Genomic DNA, 24872 nt, shown 5'->3' on the forward strand with positions numbered 1-24872 from the left:
TAAACTTATATGAGTGGAATTAACTTGGTAAACCTGGTATATTATTTATTATGGATCTGTGAGACGTTGAAGTAAAGATATACTGGCATATAGCACAGAATTAGGTTTCAGAAACTATTGCAAAATAGTCATAAAGGGTGCAAAAACCCCAGTGTCTGTCATATAGAACAGCCCATATAAATGTTGATGCCCAGCACTGTGATGATTAAATACCCAATGAATTGTTTGGATATGTATGACTCTATAAGCTCACCATTATTCCATCCAACTTTTAAACAGGACCGTTCCATTCCATCTGGTTGTTTTCCTCGCGCCCATATGCAAATGTTATCTCTTCCTCATGTTTATGTTTTCTGCACATCACGCACTGAGACCGCGTGTGGCACATAGTGTGATCGTTCCAATGTGTCCTAACACTCAGTCTGCCAGGAAAAAGTAAGCACCTAGGCTTGCAGATAAACAGTCCTCATCAGCTGAACCATGGAGAGCAATTGTGTGGAAACACTGGAATTCTGCAAAAGCAGAACAAACACTTTACTAGCTGTGATAATCATTACTGTGGAGTGCACTTTCTTTGTTAAGAGGGTTTTTAAGTTGTCGCTTTCTTACCGATGATGCTATTGTTTTCCTTTCGTTTGAATTGTGAATCCCCTTACTTTCTGTGATAGACGGCTGTCATTCCGGCACGAGGAAAGCATCCCTCAGTAACCAGAAAACCTCAACAATCTGCCTTCTCAACTCTCTCAAATCAGCATATGTTCACTCGTATGAGCTGCTGTACATGCTCTGACTGTGTTTGCATTTGCCCAGATTGGATTACCAGCGACAGGCTGGGTGCAATGTAAATGCAGTGCACAAAGCACATATGTGCATATGTTACATGTGTGTGTGTGTATATGTATTCATGTATAATGTGATGCCTGTATGCTTCCCCATAGAGGAAGCCTGACTGCTTTCCTTATTAGTCCTCTGTTGATATTGCATACCAGCATTAAGGCTGACAAGATGCTGCCGGTCGCTTGCCTTTTAGAACACAGCTCTTGGTTGGTCTGAAGATTCACAAGCCCTCCTGTAGTGCTCAGGGTTCTGGGAAGCCATTCATTATCGTCTGACGTGTATTTATTAACTGGCAGGGACAACAAGACCATAGCTTGTTCAGCATTATGCCCAGCTTTTTCCAATAAGTGTATTTGGATAAATGAATGCTCAAAGGTCAGACTAGGCCTGTAGTGATTATTATAATATCATATAATATTGTAATAGATCATTATCTTAATTGACAAGTAAGATTTAATGTCATTTATTCTTTGTATCTTTATATTTAATCTTCTTGTTTTCTTTTACTTTTTATTATTTTCTTTTCTTTTATTAATAAACGGTGGAACTTTCCTTTGTACAAAAGCCAGGTTAGATTTGATTTCTTCTTCTTTTTTTTATAATTTATTTTATTTTAAACAGGGGACAAGTTAGATTGTATTTTATTTTATTTGTAATGTTTGGTTACATTTTATTGTATTATTCCAAATTCAATTTGAATACATAACTTCTTAAGGAGTATGTATATTAAGCTATTCTTTAACTAGCATGAACAAGACAATTAAATCATTGATCACAACTAATTTTATGACCTAACTAATTTTATAAAATCATTTTCATATTTGTAACACACCCATGGAGAAAAACTGCTGAAAATAAGCAGTGCTGCTCTAAGCACTGGACTCGAGAGCTTCTTTATCACCTGTGCATTTGAGACAGATTTACAACGCATTCTGGGTTCTCAAGAGTGGGAAATAAGCACACGAATAAGCCACTTAAGCTCTCCTTCAACCCCGGAGACTGAAAGCTCAAGCTGATAGTAGCGACAGGCTTTCTCACAGAGTGGCTTTTTCGTAGAGAAGTGTGTGCCGGAGAAGAGGCCCGTGTCTTAACGGGCCTGAGCTTTGGAGGCGGCATGGGTCATAAATCCCAGCCTCTCCAAAGCCCACACAGCTCCAACTGCGTTCCCGAGCACCTCCATTGAGTTTTTCTGACCCGGTATGCCACGCTCTAATGCTTAATGGCCATTAGGAACACCCTGAACTTTTATTTCAGTAATGAACAGGGAAACATTCTTTTGTACTGCAGTCAGGTTGGACAAGTCCGACACAACAGAGCCACTAATATATGGTTTGACACTCTTTCCCCCGTAATTACCAAGCATGCTGATGAAAAATAAACTCTATAATTCACAAATTCAAAGACACAAAATGCCAGTTGTGTTCGCCATACTTGTGGTTTTCTTGAGTAGAAATTGCACCTGGTTTTATTTGTTTTCAGCACACCACAAAATTAGTCCGCCTTCCTTTTGAGGAGAATATAAAAAGAGAAGAGATTTCAGGCTAGATTACATCGCATTGAGGAACCATGACCAATGAGTGAGACAGAGACAGAGCCTGGCCTGGAAATTCCCTTTTCCACCTTGTTTATGTGGTTCAGCACAGTGCAATTTACATCTGTTTAATCACACACCAGGATCTGTGCTTTAATGCCTCCATCACTGCATATAAAGCATGTCCACAACTTGTTTTGCATCATTCTTTAAATACCGCATACAATATGTCTCTGTTTTGTTTTCCAGCTCCTTCTACGGTGTCTATTATGCATCAGGTCAGTCGAACCATTGACAGCATCACTCTCTCCTGGTCCCAGCCTGACCAGCCCAACGGGGTCATACTCGACTACGAGCTGCAATATTATGAGAAGGTACCACATAAACACACTTGAGTAATGCACTTTTAATGTGTCATTTATCATGTTCATGAGCATATGGTATTCATTTTTGGTTTTGTGGGGGTGACTTATAAATGCACAATATAAAAATTACATTATTATCATAATAATGATACAAATTGAAATACAAATATTTGAATATTTTACTTTATTTTATGAAAATTGTGCTTTTTATTTAGCCTATTTTTGCACTCTTAAAATAGTTATTTTTTTAAACTGAAGAAATATAGAAAATAATGTTCATGTATTAAAGCTCCTTGTGATCAAGCTTGTCGATGTACGGTTTCTGTCTAATTGAGGGTTTTGGCAGCTTTCGGACATTAATAGCGAATTCCTGTTCTGTCAAACTTTATTACAAACGCAGTCGCTCTGCAAAAGACTGTTGTGGTTCGATCCGGATACCAGTGGCTAAAATAACAGAGATTTCACTGCAGTAAAACAAATATTTCAGTTACAGATTCCTCTCTGTCAGCACGGGCCGCAGAAAACACACGCTAACTTGTGCTTGAGAAACACGCACACCCACATAGTATGCCGATATTCTTTTAGTCTCCCGTTTCGCTTGCTTTGCTGCGCTGGTTGACACACATAAGACAAACCACACCCTTAAATACAACATGCATAGTTTAACAGATACTTTGTGTCTTTTCTTTCTTTGTAATGCACACACAAGCTGACTGTCCCCTGGGCTCTGCTCCTGTTCTTACACTTTCCTCAGTATAATTCCTTTCTCAGACAGTGCTGAGGACCGCCTGTCAAAACACTGCAAAACACTGCAGCAAAGCTCACATCACAAAGCTCAGAAATAGAGCTGACAGGAAAAAAGCGGAGCACTCAAGTAGTACATGTATACATACACACACCGAGTCCTACATTCTCTGCTTCTCCTTCTCTATCACTCTTTCCCTTCTTTGCTTACACAAACAGACACTCAAGCGGCACGACAGTGGCCACAGCTTTCAGCCCAGACTAATGAATCGTGGCTGGCCTGAAAGTGTCAGCCACTGCTCCTCTACCCAGCACCCTCAGTCGGGCTCTCCTGATGGGGTTTGATGAGATAGATAGCCCTGTTAGAGAGCCATATGTACACTTCTGAGTCTCGTGTGATGTCCTCTAGTGTGAAAAACTGTGACCAAACACCACTGAATTTATAAAATCGATGTCTTTACCCTTTTTCTGTAATTTCTCTGTTCTCTCAGGACCAGACGGAGCATAATTCTTCCATAATAAAGAGTCAAACCAACACTGCAGTCATCCGTGGCCTCAAACCCGGAGGCATCTACGTCTTCCAGGTCCGAGCCCGTACGGTGGCAGGGTTCGGACGGTTCAGCGGCAAGATGTACTTCCAGACCATGACTGAGGGTGAATATCTAATCAAAATGATGATCCAAAATCACCTCTTCAAATTTGGCATTCATGGGAATAAATTACATGCATATGATTTAGCCCGTAATTTTCCCATTTCTTATCTTAAGAGCAGGCCTGTGTGTAATTGACTTGCTGAAGCAGATCATCTGTTAATCTAATCGTCTAATGATGATCCATGTTAGCATCTCCAAATGTTCTGTCCTCTTTCTGCTGCATGTGTCTGGTTAGATCTGGGGAGCATATTAAGAATCTAGGGAATTGTAGGTAAATTGTTTAATAATGATTTATTTAATGAATTCACTATTGAATAATATTTTTATTTTTACAAATACACTACTGTTCAAAAGTATGAGGTCAGTACGATTTTTTTGAAAGAAAATGACTGTAAAGAAAGACATTCATAATGTTATAAAAGATTTCTGTACTATGAGCTTTGAACTTTCCACAAAAACATATTAAGCAGCACAACTGAGTTCAACATTGATAATAATAAGATGCGTTTTTTGAGCACCAAATCAGCTTGTTAGAATGATAATGTGAAACTGAAGACTAGAGTAATAATGGCTGCTAAATATTACCGTATCTGGTAACACTTTATAATAACTACACGTTATGAAGCATTAGTTAAGCATCAGTAAATAGTTAATTCATCATTTATAAAGCATTAATAGGCATTACTAAGCAGTTTATAAATACAGCTATAAATGCTTTATTCTTGATTTATAAGCATATCTATAATGTGTTTAAATAATTGTATTTTCATACTTTATAAATTATCAATTTATCATTTCTCAATTAAAAATAAATTTGAAATGTACATTTATACATCTTATTATTTCGAAATATAGTAATAGTTACTTACTGTGTTAATAAATGCTTTATTAACACTTATTCCTACTGTAATTCATGATTAATTCAGGTGGTTATAAAATATTTTGTAGTTGTCAGTAAACTATTTCTGTGAGCTCATCTAAAGTGAGGACGATTAATGCCTCATAAAGCTTTTACAAAGGAGATGTAAAGGCTCCGTTCTCTTCTAAACAGAACACAGGAGGAATATAGCACATATAAATATTTATTTCAAAATGCAAAAATGGAGACCGTACAACTAGTAACTTAATATAAAATTAAACCTCTACAATGTCATTGAAAATAATATTCCTGTAGACCGCCAGAAATCATAACTGCAGTAAAATGAAACTAAGCATCTGCAATCTGATATAAAAATACATTTATGTAAAGTGTAAACATTGCTGAATAAAAATGTACCTGTGGATTACACTGGATTACAGGAGTGCCAAAATACAACAAATAAAATTTAGATAAAACAATAATAATATAATAAAATATTTTGCAGTGTCCAAACAGTACTAACTTTAAAACATTAGAGAACAGCCGTGCAGAAGAGAACTGAGCCTTTAAATCTCTTTTGTAAAAGCTTTACGAGGCATAAATCGTCCTCACTTTAGATTAGCTCACAGAAATAGTGGTAACACTTTACAATAAAGTTTCATTAGTTAACATTAGTTAATGTATTAAGTATTAACTAACATGAACTAACCATGAGCAGTACATTTGTTACTTTATTTGTTAATCTTTGTTAACGTTGGTTAATAAAAATACAGCTGTTCATGGTTTGTTCATAATAGTTCACAGTGCATTACCTAATGTTAACAAGATTTGAATAATGTATTGGTACATTTTGAAATTAACATTAACAAAGATAAATAAATGCTTTATAAGTGCATTTCATTATTAGTTCATGTTAACTAACGTAGTTAACTAATGTTAACCAATGAACCTTATTGTAAAGTGTTACTGAAATGGTTTACTGACAACTAGTAAATGTTTTATAACTACTGAATTAATAATGAATTACAATTAATAAAGCATTTATTAACACACTGAGTAACTATTACTATATGTCTAAATAATAAGATGTATAAATGTATATTTAAATAGTTTATTAATCCTTTACTTACACTTTATAAATGATCTGATGAACCACTGACAACTCCTAAATAACTGGTTTGTAAATAATGTAATACTTAATTTAGAAAATACAATTATTTAAACACATTATAGATATGCTTATAAATCAAGAATAAAGCATTTATAGCTGTATTTATAAACTGCGTAGTAATGTCTATTAATGCTTTATAAATTATGAATTAACTATTTACTAATGCTTAACTAATGCCTCATAGCGTGTAGTTATTATAAAGTGTTACCAAGTATGGGTACAATCAAAAGAATACATTATTTTAAAATGTACTAACATAGAAAACAACAATTTTAAATGATAATAATATTTCATAATATTGCTGTATGTAGCCTTGGTAAGCATCAGAGACTTCTTTCAAAAACATAACAAAATATGACTGACCCCAAACTTTTGAGCAGTAGTGAGTAGTAGTGTACATGCAATATCAATTAATATCTTGGGCCAAAAAAAGTACATTTGAGCAGATTTATATTCTGACGACTATATATTTTAGATCATTATAAAACAATTTGTTACATGAATAATACTGTTTTGCTTATGTAGTTTGGGCCAGTTTTTAGATTCCACTTGCAAAACTTTGCAGAGGAAGAATGGTAGCTGAAACATGTCATTGGATGGCCGCCCATCGTTTTGCCCTTCCCAGATCTCCTCATTCAGAGGCAGCTGCTCACTCGTGGCTCCTTACTCTCTAAGCTGCTTATTACGAGCGGAGATTCAGAATTAGTCTGATCTATCCTCCCGAGCTCTCTCCTGGCATGATGAGAGACAGCAACTCAGCAAGGTGATCCAAACACGGATGTGTCATGCCAGCAGGCTGCGCTCATTTGGAGTGATTTAACCAAGAGGTTTAAAACTGATTAAAAAGGAAGTTACAGTGCAGTTGAATTCACATGAGACCCGATGAAGTTCAGGTTTTTGTTTATTTACCACATCAGCTTTTGGGAGCTCGGAGCAAGTGTTTAAACGTGGTAAAATTTGCTAGCACGCTAGCCTCTTACTAAAGCCTCTAGGGTTGCAGAGTGAGCCCAGGGGTTTGTCTGCGTTGTGAACGAATAGTCTGTAATTATAAACAACTAGAGGAGAACGAGAAAGCTAGGCAGTAAAGGAAGGGAAAAGAAAGTTCCCCAGGCCTTCCCAACATCCCAATCCGTCTGTCTTGCACCAGCACACACCACCCAACACATTTCCTCTATCGCCTGCCCATATGCTGCTGGAGCCAAGGAGTCCAAGTGTACAGCCCCTTCTGCCTGAAGGCATCTTGCACAGGGCTTCCTGTCCCAGATTCCCCACTGTGAAAGTAGGGAAGTGAGGGTCTCTCACCTGTGTAGACATACACTGCAGGACTCCTGTGCCTCAGTGGAGTCTGAACTTGCTTCAGGCTACATCATATATAGAGACGCACTGCTGGGATTTGTCAGGAAGTGCCAACTTTTTGATTTTGTGTGTGTGTGTGTGTGTACCTACAGAGGAATACAACACTAGCATTCAAGAGAAGCTGCCTCTCATCATTGGCTCGGCGGCTGCTGGTCTGGTCTTTCTCATTGCGGTGGTGGTCATCATCATCGTTTGCAACCGGTGAGTTCCTCTCAATGTGTTTTAAACATGTAAACCATTAGCATAGCTTTCCCCCAATTATACCAACAACATGTCAAAATCTCACGCTTTTATCCTCATTTACTTCATTAGCGGACATTTACAGGGCAGCAGAGCTTGTAAAAACTCTAATGATGAGGTTGTGTTACAAGATGATGGTGGGCAGTAGTAAGTGTTGTTTTCATGGCATTAGCACCTTTTTAAACAGTACAAGTAGAGCTGTTTGCCTTTGTTCCTTCAGACGTGGGTTCGAGAGAGCGGATTCAGAATACACGGACAAGCTGCAGCACTACACAAGCGGCCACAGTGAGTACTTAGAACTCGACAGTACTATACACACACTATGTATACATTTAATTTGTACGCTGTCATTCAAACGTTTGGGGGGTCGGTAAGATTTTTGGGGTTTTTGAAAGAAGTCTCTTATGCTCACCAAGGCTGCATTAATCAAAAATACTGTAAAAACAGCAATAATGTGATAAAACATCACAATTTAAAACTAATATGCTGATTTGGTGCTAAAAAAAAGAAACATTTCTTTTCAAAAACTTTCAAAAATGGATTTTGAATGGTAGTGTATAACTTACACAAACAGCAAGCTTGTAAAATCTCTAACAGGCATACAAATACACTGGTTCTTAAAGGGGTACTTCAGCGCTGGAAAGATGCATGTTCATTTAAATTGGGGTCTTTTATGTAGTAGAAATGTGAAATTATTTTTGAAGTTGGTGCCTTCTATTTTTGGCTCATATGGATGAAAGACAGTAACTCCCAGAATGCACTTGCTTCGCTGCCCGGCCCCTCCCAAGCCACGCCTACCGGTTAAATCTCTTGCCCACCGCGGCACCACCCCACCGTCGTTTTCATTTTTATAGTAATAAAATAATTTAGTTCAAGCAACCCGCCCAGAATTGGCGCTAATTTTAAACCAAAACTAAAATGAGCACGGCCGACCGTCATTCATTCACGGCCGCTCAGTGCGTGTCCAGTCTGGTGCGTTTTCAGTTCATGCCTATGGAAGCTTAACTTTCATAGGAATTAATTGGGAACACTCGCTTTGCTCTGCATCGCTCCGTTATGAATGTCCGTGCGGCCATCTGTGTCTTACATTCTGTGAGTGAGATCCCACCCCTGTGGGCGGCTTGCAAAACTAGTGCCTACTACTGACTGTAGTCTTTAGCCTCTGGCCAAAAAAGCCTCAGATGATGCAAAATTACGATATTTGCGTCATCGGAGGCTTTTTTCCAGACAAAATACATAATTCTCTCGTCTCAGGGGGACATGTGGGGGGAAGTACGATCATTCAAATATACTACCGGGTTTCTACTGATACAAAGCTTAATGCTAAATCGCTGAAGTAACCCTTTAAAGTGTAGGTCCTTAAAGTAAACCACCAACATTTTACATACATCCAAGGCATACATTTTCTCCATACTTTTTTTTGTTACATACATACAAACACTTACTAATGCACTCTCTTACGCTTACCCACCTCACTCACTTCTACTGTATCTCTTTCACTGTCAAACACACATCTGTCTCAGAGTTGGACCTCAGTTTCTCAAGATTCATCTGTGAAATATTAATTCCAGTTTCCCTCAAAATGTCATCAAAAAGCACATTATTCACTTTCCCTACAAGCATTTTCATTGTTCATCTTTGTTCTTTTGCTCAATTCTTTTTCCGCCACTTGTTTATTTTCCCATCACAGCAGTACACAAAGCTAATGCAAAAAAAGCTCAGCGCCAGGTGTTTCAAAGTTAGTAAGATCCATCAAAGATTAGTCATAAAATCAGCAATACTTCAGTAAATACAGTCTTAGCCTTGGAGTGCTGTTCCATTTATAGAAATAAATCTTTAAGATTCTCTCGAGGCAATAATTTAAAGCTAAGCTCGCTCGATTGCGCTTGCTCACTCTCTCTCTCTGAGGGCTTATAGTTTATCTCTCTCTTGCTCACTCTGCTGAATGAAAATGGTCTGGCACTTTTCCTCAAGTTTTATTTTTCTTTGCCCTTCCTTATCAATTCAAACTGATTTTACGCCGTGTAATCAGTGGTAAAGGACTGCTGTAAATGCTGTATTTATTGAAATAATTTCTGGAAGAGTATGGGGCTAGTAAAACTAATTCTCACTCTTCTCACCTGTTTTTGTCATGTTCACTTATTCTCTCTTTTTGGCTTTTTTAAAATCTTTTTTGACCCATTTTTTATGATAGTTTGCTAAAAATGAAATTCTGTCACCTTTTTCTCACCCTCCTATCATTCCAAACTTATATAACTTTTCTTCTGCTAAAAAAAAACGGAGCATCAACATCCTGCTAAATAGTTCCTTCTGTGCTCCACAGAGGAAAGAAAGTTACATGGTTTTGGAACAAAGTTAGGTTGAGTAAATGATGACAGATTTTCATTTTTGGGTGAACGATCCCTTTAAAAGCGAGCTCTGCTCAGAAGAACATTCTTCAGCGTAACACATACACTACAACCTCATGAATTTGTAATAGATGTTCACAAATCCTTTGATGTTGGATGCCATTCGCTTCTCTCACTCTATTTATCTTCTCCTTGTCTGTTGTGAGAATACATTTATCATTTCCAAAATGTCTGCGCAGCCAGATCACCAATAAAAAAAAAACTCTCCAGCTGCATGAAAACACAATGTCTATTAAAATAACTTGAGATTTGGATGGATTTGGAGCCGAGAGGCTGAATAATCGGATTTAAGGCAGGAATGACTTAAATCCCCACACAGTTAAGTTCACCTTAAGTCAATTTACCTGCAATCAAAAGCCATTTGATTGGCAGCAATGAAAATTGCTGATAGATGGTCTCCATCGGGGACTATGACACTCTAGAGCTGATACATACATTAAAACGCCTTATCTTTCTCCGGGCGAATGCTGTTACACTCCACTGACTGCGGTCATGATCTGTTCCAATGTCAGGCTCAGAATCCAAAACTACTGGAAAGCCAGCCATTCCCAAAATTCCTAAAGACCCACATCACTAATTCTTTCCCACATTTACACCGACTGTTCTGATGTTTAGTATTTTATATAGTATTTTAAAATGTGTTTTAAATATTATAGCTGTTTTTTTTGTTTGTTTGTTTTTCAAGTGTCACCAGGAATGAAGATCTACATTGATCCATTTACCTACGAAGACCCCAATGAAGCTGTGAGGGAGTTTGCAAAGGAGATTGATATCTCGTGTGTGAAAATTGAGCAAGTCATTGGAGCAGGTAAACAAACCTCCAAACATCCAAGGGTTTTACCATCAAGGTTTTCTTGTGCCTTGACCTAAAGAACCATCCACTTGTTCTTATCCGTAGGAGAGTTTGGAGAGGTGTGCAGTGGAAACCTAAAGCTCCCAGGAAAGAGGGAGATGTTTGTGGCCATCAAAACACTGAAGTCAGGTTACACAGAGAAGCAGAGGCGAGACTTCCTGAGCGAAGCGAGCATCATGGGGCAGTTTGATCACCCCAATGTCATCCATTTGGAGGGAGTGGTGACCAAGAGCAGCCCCGTCATGATCATCACAGAGTTTATGGAGAATGGCTCATTGGACTCCTTCCTCAGGGTGTGGATTTTTGTGATTCAAACTATTTAACCTAATTGAAAGCTGTGATAAATTAATGTTTATAAATATTTATATATATAATAACATTGTTAAAATTCATTTTTTTTAGCATTTAAAACCATTGATTTTTGTTTTTAGTGTTTTATTTTTAATTGATTTAGACAAAATAGTATAGAATTTTAAAAGAGGGAGCAATTCATCATTTATTGGCCATTAGATAATTATAATATTGTTAGTATTGGCTAGGATTTTAATATCATCCATCACTTTAATGAAAAAATTTAAGCCAAAATATGCAGGGCACTCATAGACAATGACTCACACATCAGTGAATACTTTTTTTTTAACCAGTTATTTAAAACAGACCTTCTGAATGAACTGATTCACTATAATAATGTGGAGTTTCCCATGCTAACACAAGCTCGGTAACATAAACATGCTTCAAATTCTGGTTGCATTGAAGTGATAATCTCACATCAGCAGGTGTGTATGCACATCAGCATGCTGAACATCATACAAATGTTCGCCCTAATTTCTCATGCTGTCCATCAGGTAATTCTCCACAGGGTCTCTCTGTAATACCCAGCTGCCCCCTGCCGCAAACATCTACTCTCAGTATTGATTCCAGCTGTAGGACTGTTGTAATAAGCTCAATACTCTTCCATTCATCTCTACGGGTTGCCACACTAACATTTGCTTTAAGACGGTCTCCTTAAAGAAATCGTTGAATCGTTGCTCTGTGTTTAGTCATGCCCTCATTTCACATTGGTCACGCTTTCGGCCACGTTCTCTGCATTACAAGCATCAGATGAGCAGAGTGTATTATAAACTGAGCCGCCATATGTACTTCCGTCCTATATCGTAGAACACACAGAGTGATACGAAAAGGATCCTTAGTGTTTTAATCTGAAAACTCTTAGCATGAGAAAAGTACTTTCTATCTCTCTGCAGTTTCCCGTAACAGCATCCATCCCTGCAGACGCATTCAGATGATTATCCGAGTGCAAAAACCAGCCAAATCCCTGCTTACAGAACCGCGTCGAGGATGAGAAGAAAATGCCGCTGTCAGCCTATGACTGGCACGCGTCAATTCGATTTCAAAGCAGAGCTGATGTGGATAAAATAGGTGTCCGGATGCCTTGATCGCTGCTAATTGGCCTCACTGTGTGTTGTGTTGAAAATATGCTTTTGATTTATGTAAATATGTAATCTTTGGGGAAGGAATGATTTATTTTGCTCATTAGCAAGACTTTGCCTCTGATCTATCATGAGAGAAAACTTATTTTATCCTTGACGCATAGCTTTTCGGGGTGTTAGGCTCAGGAAGTGTAATTATCTGAAACAAGAAACCTCTATGATTGTGGCGTTTAAACCAAGGCGAGTAAACAGGAACCAAACGACCCGCCATTTGTTAGACATTTGAACTGAATTTATTTCTTCTCACCACAATCAGATCCAGCTCTCGCTAACCTCTGTAATTGTGAGGTTCCGATGTTATTTTAGCTGTTTGGCCAGCTAGTTGTTTTGCTCGTGTTTATACTTGCACACCCCCCACCCATGACAGAATGCACATGCCCTACCGTGCCATAGTGTGAGGAAAAGATTAATGTCTGGGAATGTAAGTAAAAGTAAGAGTGAAAAATTACAACCTCATACATCAGCTTTACTCTAATTTAATCACAATTCTATATTTAAAACATTTGAAAAAGACCAGCTAATGTGTTTTTGCTCTCATAATGTCAGTTTGGTGGCGTGCAAGAGCTTTGAAACGCCTCAGATCTTTGTGCAGCCGCACAATTGTGTTGTTTTTGCAAGACTGTCATCCCTTTCTGACAGAACGCTGAATTCTTTGAAAACAGCACACGTCTCTGTTGTGGCACCACACTATGACAGCAGATGACAACATTGCGTGTTAGTGTATGTTAGTGCACTAGAATATGAGTCTGATGGAGCTCTTGTAAGACAGAGAGAGGGAGACTCTACGCTAACCTGTCGTTCTTGCATTGATCCAACTTCCTATATTGTTCTGTGGTGGATTAAGAACCAAGAAAAGAGAGAGAAATTCAAAAAGGTATGCTGCTGAAACTTTCAAAACAGATTTGAGAAACGTCAAACTGAAAAGTTAAGCACGGCTTCACAGAACCGGCAGCGAAGACATGTCTGAGAAGAAATGGCATGGATAGAATAATTCATGTTTAATCGGAATAAAAAGAATGTTTGCTTGCTCAGGCTGCAGATCCAAATAACTTTGGGGTGAAGAATCCCTCTAATTAAACTATAGGCAAACACTGTGAGCAGATTAGAGTGCCAGGCTGTATTTGCAAAGGATTTCAGCTTTATGAATAATGGATGCTGCTTAATTGCTGTGGAGGGTGAGGAGAAGTTTGATGAAGTCGACTTAATATGGGGGAAGGGTTTGAGCGTGACACAGGCAGCTCGGAGAAGGAATGGTTTGTATGCGACACAGAATGAAGACATCTCGTGGTTCTTTCATGTACCGTCCAATGCTTTCCGCCTCTCTCCACTTGACGCGTGCGTGTCTGTCCGCACTGCGCCGGCTGCCCTCGTCTCCTCTGATCAGAAGCTGAATGCTGCTTGCCTCATGGCTGTCTGCGGAGGGTCTGCAGATGGAGGCAGCTGCAAGCACAGCTGGGTCAAAAACTGCTGGACCTCCTCATGAGCAAAGGGCTTTTTGACCACCATGGTCAACAGCTGCAAGATTTGCCACGGCCCCACATTGATCATCGAATGTCTGATCTAACATTGCGTAGCATAAACTCTACCAATCCTCACCAGAGTGTATGCACAGCCAACCAAATCCGGGCTTGACTCAATGCATTGTTGACTCGATGCATTGTGTTCAGTCTCTTATCTGACTGGGCACACAAGACATTAACCGTGATTTCCACAGCTTTATTCTTGCCTTATTTCTGGTGTTTGGAATTTATAGGTTGCCCAGAAGAGATAACTAGCACAATTTCATATAATACCTTTACAGAAGCCTTGCATAAGAAGTGGGGCTGTGAATTGTGTCTAATTAATCAGTTTTTTCATTGTGATGAATAGACTAAAACTTATAAATATATTTACACATTGAATCCTCAAATTAATGTTGAAACAACATAAAAAAAATAATATTTTAAATAATAAATGGCATATTTTTGCTATCAAGGCCAGTATCGCAGAAACAAAAACAATTATATAATTTAAAATAAAATAGGAAAGTAATTTTTAACATTTATTAGGCCTAAACTTCAAATGATCAATGTTTTTGTTAATCATTTAATAATAAATAAATCTTAATATAAGTAAATATTATATCAATTTAGATAAACTGTACATAGACATACACTAACAATCATTAGATAACTCGCTATAAAAAGTCACAAAATCTCTGTTTTTATTTAGTGTGAAATGATTCCAGATTATGTTTCTTTGTTATTGAGAATTGTGAGTGCTTTCTGTCCTTTTTATGCAGTAATTTTAATGCTAAATAATTTAAAAAAAATCACTACTTAAAACGCTTATCTTTATGTCTTGACCTATTTTCTGTTTTTGTATACAGCAAAATGACGGGCAGTTCACTGTGATTCAGCTGGTGGGCATGTTACGAGGGATCGCCTCTGGGATGAAGTACCTCGCAGACATGAATTACGTGCACAGGGACCTGGCCGCCCGCAACATCTTAGTTAACAGTAACCTTGTTTGCAAGGTGTCTGATTTCGGACTCTCCCGCTTCTTGGAGGATGACACATCTGACCCCACCTATACAAGTGCACTGGTGAGAACTCTTGTTTAATTTGATTTGCAACTTTCATTCAAACTTGTGCTTTGATTTTAGATGATTTGATGTTTTTGATTTGGGTTTATACAGGGTGGGAAGATCCCTATTCGATGGACTGCCCCAGAGGCCATCCAATATAGGAAGTTCACCTCTGCCAGTGATGTATGGAGCTACGGGATTGTCATGTGGGAAGTGATGTCGTATGGAGAGCGGCCATATTGGGACATGACCAATCAGGACGTACGTACCTCAGTGCTTACACTACTGTTCTAAAGTTTGGGGTCTGTACGATTTGTTTAATGTTTTTGAAAGAAGTCTTTTTTTGTTCAACAAGACTACATTTATTTGATCAAAAATACAGTTATACAGTAATATTCTGAGAAATTTTCACAATTTAAACCTTCTTTCTATTATTTAATGTAATTTATTCCTGGGATGGCAAAGCTGAATTTTCAGCATCATTACTCCAGTTCTTCAGTGTCACATGATCCTTTAGAAATCATTCTTTCATCGTTCTCCCAAACTTTTAAATGGTTGTGTACATTTATTCTGCAGTTTGTTTCATGGTTAAGGAATTTGAATTCCTAGTTTTATACACAGTTATACAATTCTTTTTACTTTTAGTCAGTTATTCAATTCTTCCAATTTGTGCTCCAACCTCATAACCTTTTTAAAGCTCCACATCCTCCATCTTTATTAAGTATAACCACCAATTTCTTATAAAACATTTTCCGATAGAAGCACTGTCAAACGCTCATGCCAGAGACTATTGGTTGGCTGCCGTATGTTAGCGCGTGATAGATGAGTGCTGTGCAGCAATGTTGAATCAGAGGCTAAGGTAAACAGCAGAGAGAGCACGTCGTAAATCTGCCCATGTGCTGCTCTGCTGTATGCAAGGCCAAACCTCAGACCCCAAACACTGCATGAGCACAATCAGTCTTTGCAGAAACAGCCACACCGATCATCACATCCCATTGGCATCAGAATGCAGAAGACGACGTAAGGATTTGCGTCAAGAAATCAAATTTTTGGGGTTTAAATAAGAGGTTTGGATTGTGTTTGTTTTGGAGAACGTATGCTCTTCGTGGCTACATCATGTGACCGTGAGAGTGCCTTCAAGCTATTGTCCTTGTATTGTGTCAAAGGGGATCATTTACTTTCTATATACGTCACTCACAAAGGCTACCACAAACATTCACCTGTACTTCACACTTACTTCCTCATGAACAAAAAGACGATTTCACATGCAAAGCACGGTGCCACGCTAAACAGTCCCTGCCCTTGAAGACAGCTCCCATTTCTAGCATCCCTCTGGGGGGCTGGGAAAAGGCAAATTATGGGTCCAGATAATGAAAATAGTTTCAAATTGAAAGTGTGAACGCTAATGCGCTAAGAGGGAGCGCAGATCTCGCCTGTTATCTTATTAGCAGCTCCAGATAGCGTTGCGGTCCTCCCATCGGGCTGGCCGTTTGAGGCGCCTGAATGAGATTAATCAGGCCTTGAATGGAGCGCCGTAATGGCTACGATAATGAGCTGGGGAACGACGGGTCTCACTCGGGTCCTGCTTGCACTTTCCACTTCATGGCCATGCACATCTCGTTCCTGGCCACCAAGGCCGCTTGAAGCATCCTGTTCCATTCAAATGTGACGATACATCCATCGGCTCAGTTCGGATAAACGCTCCATGTCTGTTTTGCACATTTAGTGACGCTACACAGTTAATTTGTAGAGATGTATTTAAGTTTTATTTAAGTGACGTTCCTGATTTCCTGTAACAACTTGCAGCACATTTTCCAAATGTACAATTTAGTCAGCGTGTATATTACAGGCCATGTGTTAATCATATTTAATCTGACAGATGTTGCATGATTGGAAATGAGTAGGGAGGGAGGGAGCCAGACTCAGCCTGAATGCTGCCAAAAAAACGTAGGAACTCTTAAGACTGTTCTTTTTTCACATTTGATCAGAGAGGAAACGCATGTACTGCCAAATTGTTGTTATCAGCACCCTTATAATCAAGATCTATTAGCTGATTTAGGAGGTATTTAGATGGAAGCTAAATGTGACCGCTTATTTATAGTCTATGTGTGTGGTTGTGTAAGTGTGAAGGGTGAGTGTGATCGTGTGTGTGTTTGTGGCCAATGACAAATGGCTTCCTTGTGTCCCCCTAAGACCCAGATAATGATCACAGTGCATTTATGAAGACTGCAGATCAATCCTCTGTCTCCTGCAGTGTTACAACCCCCCCGCCCAGACACTGGCTCGTATCTACCGCCACCTGTCTTGCGCCATGCCGACAGCTCCTATCAAAACAATGTTTTATGGCAATACATTACATTTATTTCAATTAAATTCATTTTCAATGTAATGCATTATACGTTATGTACTTTAAATGTTACAATTCCAAGAATTAAACGTACTGATTAAACATTGGATTTTCTTATAGCGTTACACATTAACAAGCTCTAATGTTGCCCACAATATAACAGACTTTATAATCATTAACAAACACCAGGCGTGAGAAGCAATTAAAGATGTTAATAGCGCAGAATAGTTTAAAAAGTGAGGCGGCATGTTACGTTGTGGTGCTTATGCAGGCACCCTGAGTACATATCTGGCTCATGTCATTTCCCGAAACCATCCCTCCCTCTTTCCCGCTATCGTTTGTCACCTGCCACTGAAATTTTAATATATAGTGCTGGAGATGCAACAAGCGTATCTTTCTCCGCCTCTTTTAATAACAGGATAGAGACCCTTACGGATCTGTGTCTCCCTCTGCAGGTCATCAACGCCATTGAGCAAGACTACCGGCTCCCCCCTCCCATGGACTGCCCGAGTGCCCTCCACCAGCTCATGCTGGACTGCTGGCAGAAAGACCGCAACAACAGGCCCAAGTTCAGCCAGATTGTCAACAACCTGGACAAGATGATCCGTAACCCCAACAGCCTGAAGGCCATGACTCCGCTGTCATCGGGGTGAGTAAGAAAACATGCAGAATGCAGTTTGCTTGGATTATCAGAAGCGGATGAGTCGGTGGTTGTTAAACCTAGTGGGCTGCCCTGACCTGATTGCAATTTTTCGCATCACTGATGTTAAGGGTTTTTCAAAAAATAGGAATCACCTAGGGCTTCAGAAATTAATCGTGTCTGCGCACTATGCAAGGAAAATATCACATTAAAGAAGTGAATTTGATATGCGTGGATAACAGCGGAGGATGCAGAGTGACCCAAGTTGTCCTAAAGATGAAAGTGCATTGTATTAGGTGCTTTAAACTGAAGCGTTTAATGCAACGGATGCGTATACCATTTGAAGACAGGTTTTCCTCAGCACATAACTTAAATGTTACAGTTGTATCCATATTAGTAATGGACAGATTCATTGGTAATTGATTATCAAAATAATCATTAGTTCAGGCCCTAAAAGCAACATTATGCTACCTTCTAAGATACCTTGAGAAAGCATATTAAAAATATAAAATCAAATATATTTTACCAAATATGTGACCCTGGACCTCAAAACCAGTCATAAGTCGCACGGGTATATTTCTGACAATATCCAACAATACATTGAATGGGTCAAAATTATACATTTTTCTTTTATGCCAAAAATCATTAGGATATTAAGTAAAGATCATGTTCCATGAAGATATTTTGTCCTACCGTAAATATATAAAAAATGTATTATTATTAGTAATATGCGTTGCTAAGGACTTAATTTGGACAACTTTAAAGGCGATTTTCTCAATATTTAGATTTTTTTTGCACCCTCAGATTCCAGATTTTTAAATAGTTGCATCTCGGTCAAATATTGTCCTATCCTAACAAACATCAATGGAAAGCTTTTTTATTCAGTTGATGTATACGTCTCAGTTGAAACAAATTGGTTTTGTGGTCTAGGGTCACATATATCTATGAGTTTAATGCTTCTTAGAGCGTCATGCTAACATCAAATTCTGTTGTAATCAATTGTGAATGAAGTTTTTGTGCACTTCACGTGTAGTGTGTTCCAAAACCTGCAAGGTTGCGCTTGCACTCATTACTACCTAGAAGGCTGTAGACAGCGAGGCAGCTCTCTAGGCTTTGAAACGGGGCATACATTTAAAACTGACTCATCTGACATAACTTTACTTGTGCAGTGTAGTGTGCAATAGTCATTACAATAAATCACATTTATGTAGAAAGTCACAGAGATGTTTAAACAAGTTTCTACAGTATTTAGTTTATGGAGACACATTGCCTTTTTGGAAAGGAGTAAAGACACAGACGTGAAACTTTACACTATGGTATGCCATGGCAGCATCAAGGGATCGTAATGCCGTTTTCAGTCTAACCGCTGCACATACATAATACTGTATTGTTTGGAGAGGAGTGCAGATCCATCTATGTTATATGATATATGTGTGGCTACAAAAACAGCTTTATTACTTGCTTTGAAGTTTCTTTTTTAAGGTATTTAGTACTAAGATTAGTCTGACACCCTCGCCATTACACTGGCGTGTATATCTGTGTGCATGTGTCCTTTTGTGTGCGTTTCATATATTCGGGGGAATTTTCTACGCCTGACCTTTTGCCAGACCCGACTCGCTCGCATCTTTCAAGGCATATTTACAAAACCAAATGGAATATGACCTTAATAGAAATGTCTTTAAACAGCCTCCTTCGAAATTATTACCATACCGTTTTCAATCTGGGGTCAATGCTTTGGTTTTAGTTCTGATACCTGTGGTAGACTTTATTGATGCCGTGAGTTATTTCTTTTTGGAATTGAATTGCTACATAAATAAAATCAACTGGGTTTGATAGATCAAATCATTATTGAAAGCTTCAGGCGATCATGAACTTCAAACACTAGTAAAGCTGGTAGACGAAGTAACAGTGGGCAACACTCTAGTCAGTTTCTTGTGGACAAATTTAAAGTGGCCCAGTTTCTTCTGTCATTACGCTGATGGTGAGAGGCTTGGGTTTTGCGCGCTTCCCACCAGCTCTTTTTGCCTCGAGGCTTATACGCTACAGTAATGTTGCTAGAAAGTACAGTCATCTGGGGACATTAATTGCATTTTTTGAAGAATTAAACAGGGCAGAGGATATTTTGCACTTAAATTCTTCCCTAACATCCTTTTGTCCCCTCCAGAGATTGAATTATATTGACCCAAGAAATAATATAGCTCAAAAATCCCAAGCGTGTCACAATTGCCAAAAATATGCACAAGATTAAAAGTTTTTTTTTTTTTTTGCATTGCATTGATGATAATATGCCAAATAAATGTGAACCACATGTAGTTTAGGAATGTACCATGTACAGTATGGGGGGGATTTCAGTGTGTACTTGGTAGCTAAAGGCTATTTTTACTGCAGCACTGTGACTCCCGTCTCTCTCTTTCTCATTGTCTTCCAGTGTGCATTTGCCCTTGCTTGACCGCAGTGTGCCCGACTTCTCTAGCTTTAGCACTGTGGATGACTGGCTGGACGCTATTAAGATGGGCCAGTACAAAGACAACTTTGCCAATGGCAACTTCACCAGCTTCGACCTTGTTTCCCAGATGACCATGGAGTAAGTGCTATACCTACGAGAGAGAACAGCATGGAAAACAGCCATGCTTTGATCAATTGTGCTGGGGTTCATTACAATTTTTGACCAAAAGCAGCAGTAAAGAGATTTACAAGAGATTTAGGTCTTAAATAAATGCTTTTTTACTTAGTATTCATCAAAGAATTCTGAAATGTATCACTGTTTCCAGGAAAATATTAAGCAACACAACTGTTTGCAGCATTGATAATAAGAAATGTTTCTTGAGCACCAAAGCAGCATATTAGAAGGATTTCTGAAGGATCATGTGACACTGAAGACTAGAGTAATAATGCTGAAAATTCAGCTTTGCCATAGGAGGAAATTACATATTAAAAAATATTCAAGTTTCTTTAAATAGTATTTCACATTACTCTTTTTACTGTATTGATTAAACAAATGCAGCTTTGGTGAGCATAATAGACTTGTTAAAAAAAAACTTACTGACCTCAAACTTTTTAATGGTATAATATATATATTACAAAAAGTTTTATAAATGAACCTAGATTAATAAATGCTGTTCAAATGTAGTTCATTGTTCATAATATCCAATGCATTAAATAAAGTTAAAGAATTGAAGCTTATTTTAAAGTGTTGCCATTTATGTAAATGACAGCTTTTTGCAGTATAATGAGAAATGCACAAGCCCATATTATGATTTCAATTTCAATGTGATTGTGTAGCTGTACTGTTCAATCTCCTTATTATCTCCTTTGTCTTTTTTTTCAAAATGAATGATCAAATGCAGTCTGAAACCATTTCTCTATGATTAGACACTGTCTGGATTTAAATTGAGAAATAAACATAGGTATATTTTCTCATCTTTGTTGCTGGCTGTCAATCACAGTGGAAATGGGAGCCAGAGAAAAGCACGCTTCGATTCCTCTCCTCTCTTTACCTCAGCTGTTACCTGGCCAAACCAGACACACCGTGAAAACAAAGGAGGTGTTGTTGTTTCAGAGACGCTTGGATTGTGCAACAAACAGAGGATGATAGGGATAAAGGAATTTACCGGTTACTCAGTCTTGAACTAACATGCTTAGTTTACTTTGGCATAATGTGCTGAAGCCAGTGAATAAAAATGTGTTACTACAGCATTATGGTATGCTTCGGAGTGCTCATGTTTAATCTCGTCTCTTTCTCTCTCTCTGTGTGTGTGTGTGTGTGTGTACGTAGGGACATTCTCAGGGTCGGAGTGACACTAGCAGGTCATCAGAAGAAGATCCTCAACAGCGTTCAGATGATGAGGGCCCAGATGAACCAGATCCAATCGGTAGAGGTTTGACCACGTGCCCCAATTAGACTGGGAGAACAAGAGGAGGCGGCGGAGAGCCAACGTGAAGGGATGGGGCGGCAACCACAGACCCTAAGCCTGATATTCCTTCTGGACCACCTAGGATATCCACCTGCCCCCTCCTCCGAAACACTCTCCTTCTCCATCTGTGACATCTGAATCCCCCATTAACCCCCAGACACCCTAATGGGCTCGACTCGGGAAAGCTGCGTCTGGAAAATATGGTCACAACACCTGATCGTTTAGCTTTAGCCGCCACCAATCACAGGATGACCGTTCAGTCTGCCAGCTATTGGCTCCGCCCCCTATTTCCCTTGAATTTTCCTCTTTTTCCAGTTTTATTCTTTTATTCATTTTTTGTTTTGTTTTTATTGTCTTCTTTTTTTTAAAGAGTTTTTTTGTAAAGAATTTTTTTAAGGAATCTATATAAAATATATAGATCGGTGTAAACTCGCTGACTGAATATGGTGGACTAAATCGAAAGGCTACCCTTTAAAAGGGCAATGAAGAAACAGGAGATAAAAACCTTCACCTCACAATACATGCTTCTGATTTTCTTTATAATATTTTAGGAACATTTTAAATAGAAAGAAAGACTGTCTGCTCAGTGGATACACACGGGACAACCTACGGGACCCATATCCTCGCTGACAGCTAAGGGAAAAGTATGTGAACACCATGAAATGGGACTTCATTTTGGCAGCTGATACTGCTTTGAAGAAAACATGAGACTCAGTCATTTTGCAGTTTAAATTACATCAACACAAACAAACACAAATGGAAGAAAAAAAAGTCAAACTAGTTATCACAGTGTTGAATTTGTGGTGCAGATTTCTCATTGCTTGGGGGGAGAAAAAAGAAATCTTTTACAGATGTCATGACAGCCAGCCAAATCGAGCATCATCCCTTTGTACCTCGTCCTGTACATATCAGATGCACTTGACATTGTGAGGTCATCAGTACAAGCCTGATGTAGTCCAACATTTAGTTCCAGTTTCAGTATTAGATGGATCTACATTGACATTTGATGGATTTTCTTTCGTGTGCGTATATGACTCGAGGGGGTCATCTTTTATATTCTTCCTCCTTTTTGTCATGGGCTAAGATGATTTAGTTTGAAAGACGGCATGAGATAGTCTCCCCCGCAGTTGCATAAAGAAAAATTTTAGCGTGTTCTTTCCGTGAACTGCTTACAGAGAAGGACCCCGAGTGCAAGTACGGTGCGGTCTTCACATCGTCGATGCTTCTTTTATGTTTGGATCCCACCGTGTGCGTGTGCATGCGTGCGTATGGAGCCCATGGAGCAGCAGAGCATGTGTGGTGCGAAACTTTGATTTCACAGGAAGCTTGGATTTGATACACTTTGCAGATCACTGTGTTGATATGCTTATATTTTTGCCACCAAAATCATTTCTTTAAAAAAAAAAAAAAAGATGTTTTATAATAAGGTGTTTAGGGGTTTTAATATCTGATTAAAGTATGCAGTTAGAGGACATTTTCATAACAGGGAAGTGATTGTTCATTGTGAAGCATAGTTTTATATGAGGATATTGTTATTGTATGACATATTTGAACTGTTACCAATTGGGGCCAAACTTAAATTTTGACATCTAAAAGGCTCATGATATTAAGCCGGAGTTTCATAGGACATTTAAACAACAAATCACACACAATCACGGCTGTAAATTAGTGTGTATAGGTTTTATTTTGATTTTTTTTTTTTTTTTACAGAGAAAACACCCATAATTCCTACCGTTCTCCATGGTAAGGTACTTCTACAGTACACTATTTCGCCTCCATGCCATAGACATAAGAACAATACAACTCTGTATATAATAATCTGAAGCAGAACCCCCCCTCCCCTCCCCTCAAAGAGGTTTTTCCTCAAAGCTGTGTTGGATTCTAGTGTACAGATTAATTTTTGTATGTGTTGTTGAAACTGAATGGAGAGTCGCTATTGTCAGTGTTTACTTTGGGCCTTTTCGTTTTGTACTAGGATGGGCTGAGAGATGAGAAGCAGCTGTAGAGATGAACGGGCCGGAGGCATCTTCATCCATGCTGGAGTGTCTGTGTGCGCGAGTGTGTTTGTGTGTTTGCACGTGCAGGTACGTCCATGTACCAGCATTAAGGTCACTGTGGTAAACAATATACGTCTCGCTCAGTCGACGAGGGGCTTGCTTTATTCCATAACCTCAGGGTTGACATGCATCTGTTAAAAACGTGCAGTACTGCGAGGTCAGTTCAGTGTAGGTAAGCCCCAGAGGCTGAATCTCAGAGTGCTGATGAAGTTCTAATCAGATGGTGTTGTTGACCATTCTCTGTTCTTCCCATTACATAATGCTTCCATTAGAATAAAGATTCTGTCGTGCAGTGTTTGGGCAGGAAACGCTGCGTCCAGCAGACAGGCCATCCCAGGTGGGAACTCTTGAGATACGTAGTGATAAAATCGAAAGGCTCGAGAGACAACCACGTCTACTTTCATCTGTGTCCAGATAGAGGTAGGGTTTTACTTTCCTATGAGCTTGACAAACTAAGTGGCCCTTGAGTATTAGCTCTCAGTTCTTGGTAACTTTTTTTATCACCAGCAAGAGGATACAGGGAGAAAGGAAATGAATCTGGGCTTAACACCTTGTCCTAACCAGCAACGTGTAATTTGTCCGTCCACACTGAAAGCGAAAATTCAGCACGGCACAACCACAGCCAGTGTTTCAGTTACACTACTGTTCAAAAGTTTTGGGCCAAAAGTTAAAACAGCAATATTTTAAAATATCATTACAATTTAAAATATCTGTTTTCTATTTGGGTATATTATAATATGTCATTTATTCATGTGATGGCCATCAGCAGCCATTACTCCAGTGTTCAGTCACATGATCCTTCAGAAATCATTGACAACAGTTGTGCTGATTAATATTTTTG

At 38.8% G+C, this 24872-nt stretch overlaps 1 protein-coding gene across 2 annotated transcripts in view; it reads left to right on the forward strand.

Moving 5' to 3' along the window:
* ephb2b (eph receptor B2b) overlaps positions 1-23370 on the forward strand; it is a 156669-nt gene extending 133299 nt beyond the window's left edge. For both annotated transcript variants that reach the window (XM_079844846.1, XM_079844845.1), the window contains exons 6-16: positions 2618-2742; positions 3969-4131; positions 7609-7717; positions 7977-8041; positions 10850-10972; positions 11063-11310; positions 14876-15091; positions 15185-15334; positions 17876-18069; positions 20489-20644; positions 21836-23370. In XM_079844846.1, coding sequence (XP_079700972.1) covers positions 2618-2742; positions 3969-4131; positions 7609-7717; positions 7977-8041; positions 10850-10972; positions 11063-11310; positions 14876-15091; positions 15185-15334; positions 17876-18069; positions 20489-20644; positions 21836-21944 — 1658 coding nt within the window. In that variant the 3' untranslated portion in view covers positions 21945-23370. The remainder of the gene's footprint in view (positions 1-2617; positions 2743-3968; positions 4132-7608; positions 7718-7976; positions 8042-10849; positions 10973-11062; positions 11311-14875; positions 15092-15184; positions 15335-17875; positions 18070-20488; positions 20645-21835) is intronic.
* The last annotated feature ends 1502 nt before the right edge of the window (positions 23371-24872 follow it).

Source organism: Gobio gobio (assembly GCF_949357685.1).
Source record: "Gobio gobio genome assembly, chromosome: 19".
NCBI classification, from domain to species: domain Eukaryota; kingdom Metazoa; phylum Chordata; class Actinopteri; order Cypriniformes; family Gobionidae; genus Gobio; species Gobio gobio.